General features: G+C 38.4%; 1 protein-coding gene across 7 annotated transcripts in view; it reads right to left on the minus strand.

Annotated features, from left to right (window-relative positions):
* Positions 1 to 688: 688 nt before the first annotated feature.
* Positions 689 to 12541, minus strand: part of TRMT11 (tRNA methyltransferase 11) — a 33416-nt gene continuing 21563 nt past the window's right edge. For 4 of the 7 annotated variants that reach the window (XM_090135823.1, XM_031611310.2, XM_031611314.2 and 1 more), the window contains one exon: positions 689 to 7622. In XM_090135823.1, the coding sequence (XP_089991949.1) occupies positions 7491 to 7622 (132 nt within the window). In that variant the 3' untranslated portion in view covers positions 689 to 7490. The other 3 variants (XR_004169402.2, XR_016464373.1, XM_031611311.2) reach the window with 3 other exon arrangements.

Consider the following 12541-nt stretch of genomic DNA (forward strand, 5'->3'; position numbering starts at 1 on the left):
ACTGTGGCAGAAGTTTTCAAGGGCACCATCTGAAGGTAACACCTTTATTCAGAACTTGTTAATAGTATAAATTATCCTGAATAGCTATTTCTGCTCATAATAACAGGAAAGTGGGGTGGGCATTCTCCTAAAAGCCCACCAGAGCAGGCTGCCATTGTCACAGAACTTGAATTCAGGACACTGCCTCAGCTTCAGCATGGCTGCAGAAATACAGTGAGCTAGGTCTTGGTCAGTTTGAAGTTTCTAGAAAGCTCTCTTAGAGAGTTGAAAAGACTGGGAGGAGCATGGTCCACATGTCAAAGATTGATATGTCTGATTTAAAGAAATTAATTTAACCATTTGTTGAAGGTGAGCTTGCCGGTGAAAAACGCTGCACCAACTCCATGCCAGTGAGGCAGCAGAGGTGAGCACCCAGCGTTGGGATGCTCAGTGCCTTGACATCGCACAGGGGATGCTTGCATTCCTTCACCACATCGAACTGACATCCCTCAGTGTGGCAAGCCTCCAAATGCAGGTTGTGTGCTATGGTGGAAAGCAGCAACAAGGTGAGAGTGCCCAGGGCCTCCACAGGCCCAATGGACGGCAGCACTGCAGCACCACAGAGGCCGGCATGTGTAGGCCATGGACCCCAAAGTGGGGAAGGCACTAACAAGAGTGTAATTACAAAATTACATTGCTTGTTTTTCCCTTTTCTTGTTCTTTTTTTTTTTTTTGCCTCAGAAGATAAGAACAGTTGGAGAAGTCTATGCTGTGGGGCCTCAGCAGATCTGCTGCCAGGATTTGCTGTTTGAGGCTTTCATCCATCCACTTTTAATCCAAATTAGTAGGAGCTTCAGAAAGGGATTCTGGCAAAGTCACAGCTGGAAAGATTTTCATCATTAATTCTGCCAAGCAAATAAAAATACAATTAAAAGAAAAGAGAAATGGGGGTGGAGTGTGACAGGTCTTGGCACAAACATGTTTTTGTTTGCTTTTAGGGTAAAAACAGGAAAAAACACAAACAGATATACTTAAGAAATATTCCATATCTGTGCAGTCTTGGTCATCTTTGCGTAAGGCTAGAAATGCTTTTCTGTGATCACTACATAATTTATCTTTTATGGGGTGGACGTTTTCCTGCTTTACAAGGGGAAAGGAGGCCAGGAGGTCCCACTTCCCTCACCCTATGGGCACGGGGCCTGTGCGGGTTTTTGGCAGGTCACTCCCTGCAGCAAACAAGTAGTTTATCACGTTCAAACTGCAGCTGGTCAGATTGCCCCAGGGAGCACCAGAAATACTGAGGCAGAGCAAACGCACGCAGTACTTGGCAGCTCACGGTTATTCGCCCACCGCTGTATGAAGCCATCATTCATGGAGACAAAACCCAGCTGCCAAGCACCGACCCAGTCCCTTGCAGTTATGGGACTGAGTGTGTTCATCTTGTTGCTGAATTAAGTTGCTTTCCAGCAACCATCACAAGCCAACAGGTGCATATACACCTCTGTGACTGCTCTTAGGGTAACACACTGAGACTAAAACATGACATTTTGCAGAAAACAGATTTGACATAAAAAAATACTTATTAAGCAGGCCAGTCCTTTACCTCATATAATTTAATCAGTTTTTTCCAGAGAGCATTGTGTGAAGGAGTTAGGTTCATGGAAAAGCATACAAGTACCGTTTGCTACATGCCTACATGCATGTTTAGAAGAGAGAAAAACTTTCCTATATTGTGAGTAGTTTGTTTATCAGCAAGAAAAAAGTTTCTCTCCAAGAGAGGAGCGCGCCCTACGGAACTGCTGAGTTTAGATATCCTAGTCTGTGCCATAGTTTTTACTGTAACAAACACTGTGCATCAAACACATCTAATCTCAGGACCTCACAGCTTTGTGCAAACAGCCTCAAAACAAACCTGTAAGCACAGCAATTTATAAAGCATGAACTGCAGCCAAAGAGGTATCATCTGCAGCCACAGAGGCATCATCCCATAGCCAGTCAAAAAGCAGGATCACAACTCAGTGGAAAAGACTGCATGTTGGGAAGTATCTATCCTTCCAATTGAATAGATCCAGCTACTCACTGAATTTTGTCCACAACAGTTAAGATATTTTTCAACTCTATCTAAAAATCACAATATCTTATATGAACCTTCCCTAATGCTTGTTAAGGACTTTCACAGTTAAGTTTATCCTGTACTAAAATTATGCACTGTTTTTCTCCTAGTGAAAAAGGATCAAGTCCTAGTCTTGCTCCAAAATGCAGTCATCAGCACAGTTCCGTCTCTGGTGGAAATCTCTGGTATCAGTCTCAGAATAAAGTAAAGAAGCTGTGGGCTGGCCAGTCCTGGCACTAAAAATCCATCCTGAGTCATCACTCAGAGACATCACATCTTTTGGGACAGACTTTTATAGAAGGAAGTACTATGATTAATTGCTATGAAAGTATTTTGCCAACAGTATCCCCTTGCACAGACAAGACCGTTCAGTTAAGAGTCTGGTATTTGCTTGAAGTTAATTACTAATCCTATAAAGTACAGCAACATCAACAATTTTATCAGTCCTAAATTTATTAGAATTAATCCACGAACAACAAGTTTTAAATAAGAATTTTATATACCAAATGGTATTTGCTTTGAAATAAAAGTTTGAGAAAACATTTTTTAATAAAACTTAGTTTTGGAAAGAATTAAAACAGCGCTAACAGCATGCTGTTTTTATCATTAAAAGCTAAAACTACTTATTTTAGCCATTTTATTTAATGCTACAGAAATTTTCGGTTAGAATCCTAGGAAATTACTGGCAATCATTGTTTCTTTCTACAAAGTAATCTCTTCATCCCGAATGCATAAATTGAATTAAAAAAAATAATAACCGTTGAGGAGCTTTAAATAAAATAAAATGTCCCATTTCTAACCCCTTGTATGCAAAATACTCCTGTCAAACTCAATACACAAGGAACATCCTGTGCTTACGTCTGCTGTCAGAAATCTGTAATGAATCTAATGGGCATCCTACTGAGCGTACACATACCTAAAATCACAACAGTGGCAGTGAGGACAGAAAGATCTCCTATCACAGTGGATTTTATTTTTCAGCTGCCTACTTCATTTTAAGTGAAATAATAAAGGCATTTTAAAAGATTTTACTTGGCAAACCTGTCCTGAGGTCCAATATCCTCAGCCTAGCCAGACAGCTTGTCATGTCTCCAGGATCTTGAGTTTGATGAGGCTTTTTGGCTGAAAGAGCTGATATCTCTTTTGAAAGGTATTCTCCACACTCATTGGCTCAAAAAAGCTGTAACTGATTAGAGAAACTGTAGAAAACAGCAGCAGCAATGACAGAAAACTAAAATAAAAACAGTTGAGAGTATACATACATAAACAGAGACTTTTACAGTCCAATAAGCAAATAAAAGAACACCAGAGAATTATATTTAAAAGGCAGCATGGAGGCAGGTGAGATACGTTTTGCTGTTTTAAATGATGTGATCACTAACATCAGCAGTATTAATGAACAAGGCTGAAAAAAAATCTTTTTTTTTTTTTTTCAAATAGCAGACAAAAAAGAAAAGGATACTGGCCACTTTCTTCTCCAAGCTACCCAATACTCCACTTTTTTTTTTAGGAGAAAAGAAGGAATTTCCAGACTGAAAAGATAGTCTCATTTAACTCTGGACCCCAGTTCAAACTGTAGACCAAGCTAAACAGCAAAGAAAGAATGCTTTCAAACTTTCTTCTCAGCTTTGATGAAGGAGTGGAAAGAAGAGTCAGAAAAGAGAACCATGGTGGTGACAGGAGCTGAGCCAGCAGTGAACAGCCTCTGCTTCTTGGAGACTTTTTCAGTCCTCTGTCAGCTAACACAGAGCTGCGTGCTGTGCAGCAGGGGAACAATAACCACCACACATTATCTGCTCCAGACGTGCCCTCTCTCAGAGGACATTTTTGTGTCTGAAAGACCTATGGCTGGAGGAAAGTGCAAAGTCACAGTCACCTTTCCAGTGACACCCTTCTCTGGCTGGTGGCCCCATGGCCTGAAGCTGTTCTGGGGATGCTAGAAATAACCATTAATGAAGAGCTCGTAAATCATAGTGATGGAAGGAAAAAGAAGATTCAGCATTAAGGTGTTTCCTCCCTGTAGAAGCTCTACAGTTAACTGTGGTATCAGAACAGCCTGAGAGAAAGTGTACTTGTATCTTCAGTATTTTCAGACAGGTGAACATTGACTGAGAACTCAAAAATAGACTGACTTTTGCCAATTTCCACATGTAGGGATACAAATAATCTGCTTGTAAGTCACAACTGTTGAGCTAAAGCACTGCGTATTAGTCTGACAAAAAGGAGAAGAGAGGTCCAACAATTAAGGACATCCACCACAGACTTACTGCCCTGTTGAAATGAGGCAAAGACAAGGCTCAACACACAGCAGACCCAACTTCAAGATCTCACATACCCCTATCCAGTGGGTGAAAGTTGCTGTAGTGCATAGCACCAGCATGAAGTCCAGTGAAAATGTTATGGAAACAAGAAGCTTGCTCTGCTAGGTGAGATCTAGATTTAGATGTCTCAGTAACAGACACTGGCTTCTTAGCTTGGTTTAAAAGGAGGACTGCACCTTCCCTGAGATGTTCAGCAGGCTGGCACATCTCCTTGATTCCTCTCATCAGACTGAAGAGAAGAAATGACTGAGCTCAGCTTTTCTAAGCTGGTGTCATAGCTTTAAAGAATCAGAAAGCTCTGCTGAGAACTCCTAACGTGCTCTCTGTATGCTTTTTGTTTGTTTGTTTTAAGAAAAGAATCAAGAAGCAGCAGAACCAGCACTGGTTGTGGCAGAAGCAGCAAAAACAAGTTTTAGCATTTTTATATCAAAGTCACATTTCCAACCACATTGTCTAATACTAAATGAGAGTCGAACTCACTACTTGTTTTTTCTTTAAATCTTGATATATTAACGAAGTCTTTTTCTTCAACGCTTCTGTTCATTTCAACAAAATTTCTAGGTCCTTGTTACCTGTGAGACCCCATTAAACCTTGACCTTCTGTCAAACCTGTTTGAATCATCAAGTAAAGGGATTCCATGAAAAGATGAGGACTCGTTCCCTTTCTTAACTCAATAAAGTGCTCCCTACAGCAAGAGAGGGCCTCTGCCCGTATGACCTTGCAGCCGACTTCAGCTCCTCCCTCCATCCAATTCACTGCAGTGCAACAAAGCGCTCCAAAAATAACGTTTATTTTTCAAAACTGGAAAATGGCACAAACCACCCCAAAGGAGAGAATGACAACGGAATGAGTTCAGCGCAGGCTTGTGAACTGACCCTCCCTGCCAGGGACAGGAAACTGGAACTTCACAGAAAGAGACTGAATGGAACCAGATTGAATGAAAGCGCCAGAAACCGCGGCCATCAGTGGCCAAATCCTGCCGAAAGGATAACTCACCCACTTGTCAGTCCTTCACTAGAGACAGCACGAGGGCTGTGTCCCAGCTCTATAGCTATAAACGCCTCTGCTTTGCACGTCTGCACATCCGATTGTCTGCAGTATGCACATTAAACAAGGAGAAATGTAGACATGAGAAATATTTCCAAATGATAGCTTTAATGTTGGGGATCAGCAGAGCTTGAACATCTGATTTCAATTCCAAACTTTTTGATTAGCGTACGTTGATGTAGTACCCCAAATATACTTATAGTTTCTGTTCAAAATGGTATTCTTCTGTAATCATAGAGCTGTTATGTATGAACTGCTAAACAGAGGCCATACCACCGCTGCTGAATGGACTGAAAGTTGGACCAAGAAGAGGAGAAATAAACTAAATCATTCTCCTTAAATAGACAGAGCCAGATTTGCCACTACCTTACATCTTGTATAACCATTTAGAACATGTCTATGTAGGGTAACATTTAAGAAAATGAAACTATAAATGCATAATAAATCCATCTACAAAAATTCCTTGCCTATGAAGAACAGAAAGTAATTTTAATTTGTAAAGTAATAAAGACTGAATGTCAAATTGTAATAATAAAATTGAAGTCAGAAGTTACACGAAGACAGCTTTTCAGAAGCAGTAATTTCTTGATGTAATATTTGAAAGTGATCAATTCAAGTTCTGCTTTGAAAATTTTCTGAGCTTTCATCTCCCTCCAAGTTTAGCCCAGAACAACTATTATACGGCTGACAGTAAGAGTCTCAAAACAAAGTGATTTATAATGTAAACAGAAAAAATAAATCACTATTTCAGAACTACCTACACCACCACAGATTAGATCCAGAAGGTCAGACAAAGTTGTCACTGAATATTTGAGCTCTCCCTGCTGCAGCTGAGGACCACAATACACAGAAGAGCAAATCCAGTTAATGAACACAATCAAATGCATAATGATTTCTACTTGCCTAGGTATGACTGGGTTTTTGGAGAGGCTCTGGATTATTACCTACAAAGACTGTAAAATGACCACAGTCAGTAGCTTGCAGCAAATTAAGAAGCAAGGCTTTCTCTAGTTGGAGCAAGCAGATCCGTTCACCAACGCCCTCTTGAAGAATATTTGACCACCAAAATGAAAAGAGCCATTAACATCCTGAATTAATGGGCTTAGTGGTTTTCAAATGAGGTATTTTCATGATGGACACGGTGTGGATTCAGCAAAGTTTTCCCTTTGACAAATACAGCTTCAATTTCAAAGATTTGATTAGGCTTAATACCATTAGGGAACCATTACTGATTTTATGCTGTTGTTGTTACTGCTTTAACTATCAATTTCTGAACCAAAAATTGCAGACAGTTGGCTTGACCAAGAGTCAAGGTTTAGGAATGCAAGAGCAAATCCAAAGCACAGATGAGCTTCAGATGTGGACAAACTTCACAGGGTTTAACAGGCTCTCCAGTGTTTGTCAGGTCACAGAGACGCGTGCATGTGCGTACACACACATTTGTTTCTTTGTGTTAGTGTTTTTTTGTTTGCTTGTTTTAAACACTACACTCCTCAGCCGGAGCAGTCTGAGCAGTTATTGCATACAACAATTAAAAATAAAATCTCATGACAAACTTTTCTGTTTTACTGTATACCACTTAGGGAAACAAAACAAAACAAAAACCAACAGCAAAAAAACCCAAAGCAAATGAAACTGATCTTCATAATTAAGCAATCCTTGATCACCACCACGTGTTTCTAAAACGGCCAGATGTTCACAGTTTAAGAAGCCAAATAACACTACTACTTTTTGTAAATGTTAATGGTGAAAGAACAATAATAATGGTTTTAGTCAATCATCATTAGGACTTGAAAGCACAAATATAAATTAAATAAAACTCAGAAACATTGTACAATAAAATCTGCTATAAACAAATGTAATTAAAAAGAACTGCTCTCAACCTGTGTTGTGGGCTCCATCTTGCTTTAAAATTAAAAGCAGTATTTATTTTTCTGAAGCATCCAAATGAACGTTCATATCCAGATGTCTTTACAAAGAAACACAATCTTCATTCCTTCCTCATTTTTTAATATGTTTATATTATATTTTACTTCTGGTTGTCTTTTTCTTCCTTGGCAATTCTTTTTGTCACACCACTGAAATACTTCTCACGGAAAGAATTGTGTCCCTTGTATGGCATGTATTGACCATCCAACAAGTAAGAATTCTGGTCTTGATCCTGTATGGTATCAAAATGTAAGCATTAATTTTTATGGTACTAAGTTCAACATGCATTGCCACTGTTTTTCCTCCAGAATTTTTCAGATTATTACATGCACGAATAAAGTACTTTTTACAATTTAATGGCAAACATTTAAATTGTTAAAGAATTCCAAAAATACACCACTGAAGTTTTCTTTGGAATTAACAAGAACGCATACATCTTACTACAAACTCCTTGACATTTTAACAGAAATGAGAATATATATGCAGTGGAGTCATTCAACACTGATCAAATACAAGCTGTAAGCAAATTTTTTGTTTGTTTTCCTGTAATGGTTTGTTTTTCTTCGTCTGTTTTAAATGTAATTATTCAAATTTCTACTCTGTACACCAATCTGATGCAAGTGTCAATAACATACATTAGAAGCTTGAACTGTGCTGAATCACTGGAAGTATCTCAGCAGTTATCACCAGAATTCAACCCTTGTATGTTGAAATGAGAGCACAGGTAGTATGTCACACAGACTTTCACAAAGGAAAATACAAAGATTAGTTTTCAGAAAAAAATATAACCTGAATAATTCAATCACTCATTTTGTGGAAAGCAGATAAAAACAGAAGAGGAACACAAAAGATTAAAAGGAGTTCCCACAGATACTGAAGTACTATCAGAGGATTTTATTTGTGAGCACTATTCATGTACTTACTGAAAAGTAAAGCTGATATAATGAAGCCCTGCACATAAAATCTATTTGACATCAGCCTATAAAACAGTTTAGAAAACTGACCCATTATATGAGTGATTATATAGTTTAGTTCATCACATGCTGTGGCTCTGTACAATTAATATACTTACCAATTTGTGTTAACAGTACTCTAACAAATAATACATCAACCTTTTTATCTGAGCGCTGAAAGCTGATGTCAAATTTAAAAACAGTTTAACATTCATGGTTTACAGTTTCTCACACTCAGTGGCAGGATGGGACTGAGCTGAACAGCCTCACAAGTACAACTGAGCTGTGTAAAGAAAAGATAAAAACAAGCATACAACAGGACTAAACTTCTATTAAATGTTTCTTTCTAATGCTCCTTCACAGCTTACGTAAAATTTTCAAACAGTGCAGTAACATATGAACCAGTTCAATATTTTAATATACAGTTCAGGGTTATTCATTCATATTTGAAATTAAAGTTACTCTGGTATGCTTTAGCACAAGTAGTAGTAACATGGTTAGGTTTAATTTAGTATTTTTGCATATTACCCAGCTATTACAATGCTAGATGAACTAAATTCTAGTGGACATCAACCGCCTCATGCCCCCACCCCCCTTCAGCTATTTTGTAGCTCTTTCAGGCTTTCATCTAGCAATATCAACACCATGTCCCACTTTGTATGTCGTAACACACGCTCTAAAGGAGGAAGACAAAGATTTTTCAACACAGCAAGACGTTTGTGTGCATGTGCAAGTGCCCTCTTCTGGACACACTGAGTAATTCCTATAAAGCAGTTCTGCTATCCTAGCAGATACCTATTAGCATGCCACAGGTTTATATTAACTTGCTGAAAATCAAGTGCCATGAACGTACCCAACACATAAAGCACAGACACCATGAGCAGCCTGTGATGCAAGAAAATAGCACGAGAAAATGATCTCAGTAAGCCCACTGTAGACACAGTGCTAATTGTTTTCTGTCGCCTGTGAGAGGCAAGACACAGCCTCTTAACATGTCCATGGGAAATATATCTATATATTATTGGGAGACAGGAAACAAGGAGGAATTAAATCCCTTCAGTCTGCCCACTCCTCCAGCTCTCTTATGCTGTACCACTCTGAGGAAAAGTACTCTTGTTCTTCCACTGAATTTGCAGGTCAGTAAATCCTTCTTTGACCTAAGCAGGTAATGTATTCTTATAACTGTGTCTATAACTTATAACCTAAGTGTTTTAATGATGATTTTACTTAATTCACTTGTATTGAGAAATGGATGAGATATCTGACCCTGAAGGATAATGATACAGGTGTCAAAAGTATTTTAACATAAAAATTAATCCCTATAAGCTCTAAGAGGTCACACATCTGTATGCCATTCATCTGGATTCCTTAAGTAACAAAATGCTGACTAGGGTTGAGGGGAGGAAGGAAGAACAGAACTACCTCCCACTAACCTCAAGCTGGTAAGGACAAAGAGGGGTATGGTAAAACTTCAAGTTTAACAGAGCTGTAAGAAAAGCATCTGTATTCATCAGATGGACAAAAGTCTGGCACTTTACACCACAGAAGAATCTTTCTGGTAAATCCAGGCCTCATCAAAAGCTATGCAGATCACTGCTTGATAGATGAGAGATCTGCAGTCAGACACTGATTTCTTGGGATGGCTTACAAAGAAAACTCCTGGCCCACACTAAAATAATTCTAGCTTAAGAGTTATCATTCTCTAGCTTTTCCCTATGCAGACATGAATGTCCAATAAAAATGTTAATGGCTTTAAAGAGCAGATTAGGAATGGCTTCTTAAAAAAGGAAAAGAAAATAAGAAACACTACATTTATCTGGAGATGCCACTCATTATTGACATGTACTAACAAAAAAAAAAATTTAAAAGGAATATGAAAACTGATCAAATAAAATAAATTCTTCAATTTCAGAGACAAATGATTTTTGAACAAATTCTATAAAGAGAGCTCAATGGGGACTATCTGAGCACTTTGAATAGACTGCATTTAACTTTACAGGGATGAGACCATGCCAAAAAATCATCTTCATGAAACAATTCTGACTATTTGGTTTGGAATTTGCCTAGGCATCAAGCACCAGCTCATTCAGTAGAAAGCCAGTTGACCTCCATTTTGAGTAGCATTAACAGGCAGAACACACACTCCAAATTTCTCACAAGAATGTTCTGCAGTAAGAGAAGACAACTTCGGGATGATGGATAGGAAACAGTAATGAATGGATCAAATCATAGGAACTGTTTCAGTTACTGACCATGCTTTCCCTCACGTGCATTAACTGTCCAGTCCAGTTAACAGACTTCTGAATTCAGAGAATGGAGTTGAACCAGTGTTTTCATCTAGGCAGTTCTTCTACTCCTCTTAACATGACTCACTGGAAGAATCAGGAGTGATACTTATAAACCTGCATCTAGGACTGACGAGTTTTCGATTCCCTTTGAAACAAATGTATGTAGTTTTCAAGGCATAAAGCTTATAGTTTGTTCTTTGGCACAAAATACTGAGACTTCCCAAGAAAACTTTTCTTAGGCCATGTGCCAAGACTGATCAGCAATGATCAGCCTAGTTGGCAATAAGCAACTCCTCCCCCAGTGTACTAGTCCTACCATGAAGATGAAGACTTCTTCCTTTATTTACAGAAGTCAGAACTAAGAATGTTCATTAAAAGCTAGTCTTTATCTTTTTTTTTTAAATCATCCTTGGCTTTCACTTTGAATAATTTAAGTTCTGAAAACAGCAGACTAATTGTAAACAACAGTTATCACATAAAACTTCTGCTCTGAAACATTTTATGATGAATTCTGTGACAACTGAAAGCCAACAAAGCTCTTGTCAAAGTGGATGCTACCAAACTGTTTTTACCTAATTTGAGTTTTCAGCTTACCACTTAATTGTTCCGAAGACAACACTAAAGAAGTGTTGTGTCTCTGATAAATAATGGAACTGATGGAAGAAAGAGGAAGGACCTTAAAGATAACAAGAAATTTTTGTTTTTCTTTAAGTCTTGGTAGATATTACGTGTAAGTTTACAAGTTTTTATGAATATGGCATGCCTCAGTTCAGCCTTAGGGTAATTACCCACATGCAGTTCTTGTTTAATAGATCTTCCTAGCCTTCTCACAGCTTCCTGCCACTGTACATCTGGTGCTGAACAGTAGCTATAGAAACCACCTGTACTAGTGTTATACAGCTATAAACAACAATAAGCACTTTCCAGATCAGGAACAACAAGGTCATGTCCAGGAACAAACACTGCTAAATGCAGTAGGAAAAGTTCTACACCAGTAAAAACTCTGGAGTGACTAAGTGACATAGAAACGCTGGACCCATTCAGCACTGTGAATTTGTAAATGCAGTGTTCCAGAGCCTCTCCACGGGCAGTCTTACCCTCAGAGTTCAACATTCAATCAAGTTTTGTGTATCATCTCTCCCTAAAATTTCTAGGTGACTGTCTTAACCCTCACTAATTGTAGAGCTCTCTTTCAGTTGTTTTTTTGTTTTGTTTTGTTTTTTTGAGAAGCCCTAACGAGAAACTTTAGAGCTAGGTAGCTTTTATCAGCCAAATAGCTAGTCTATTTCCTTAGGACAGCCAAATAAGGAATGAAACAAGTGCAAGGAATTCCGCAATGGTTGAAACAAGCATCATGGGGAAATGCACAAGAAAAAGCTAGACCACTGCTATAAAGAAAGGAAACATCCTAGTTCAATGCTGTTACTAAGTTCATCCCTCCTGAGATGGCTCATCACTAGATACAGATCCCAAAGAACCCTTGTGGTATTAATGCTGAAAGCTGTTATACTCCAACTTTGCTACTGATTAACTTACCTAACAGAGATTGAAATTAAAATAAATACCTACTTGTTAGCACAGACTGAGATCTTCCAGACTTGCATTAAAAGGTTCTTGAAAAATAAACCAGCACAGTAGAAAACATTTTCACTTGATTCAGTCTGAAAGAACTGGTTAGACCCTCTCTGGACTACTCGATACAGTCAAAAGACATTACATCACTCATCTACTCAACCAACAGCTTCTCAGCCTTACATTATCACTGTATTTCAGTTTTACATGACTGCTTTCAGTCTTGGAAAATGGAACTTGTGTCTTTACTCTCAAAAATACCTCTTTCCATAATTCAGTGATGTTAAACTTGCACAGTCCTGTCCACTCAAATATCAACTAGAAAGTTTTATTTCAGT

This window comes from Phasianus colchicus, chromosome 2 (genome assembly GCF_987193195.1).
Source record: "Phasianus colchicus chromosome 2, bPhaCol1.hap1.1, whole genome shotgun sequence".
Taxonomy (NCBI): Eukaryota; Metazoa; Chordata; class Aves; order Galliformes; family Phasianidae; genus Phasianus; species Phasianus colchicus.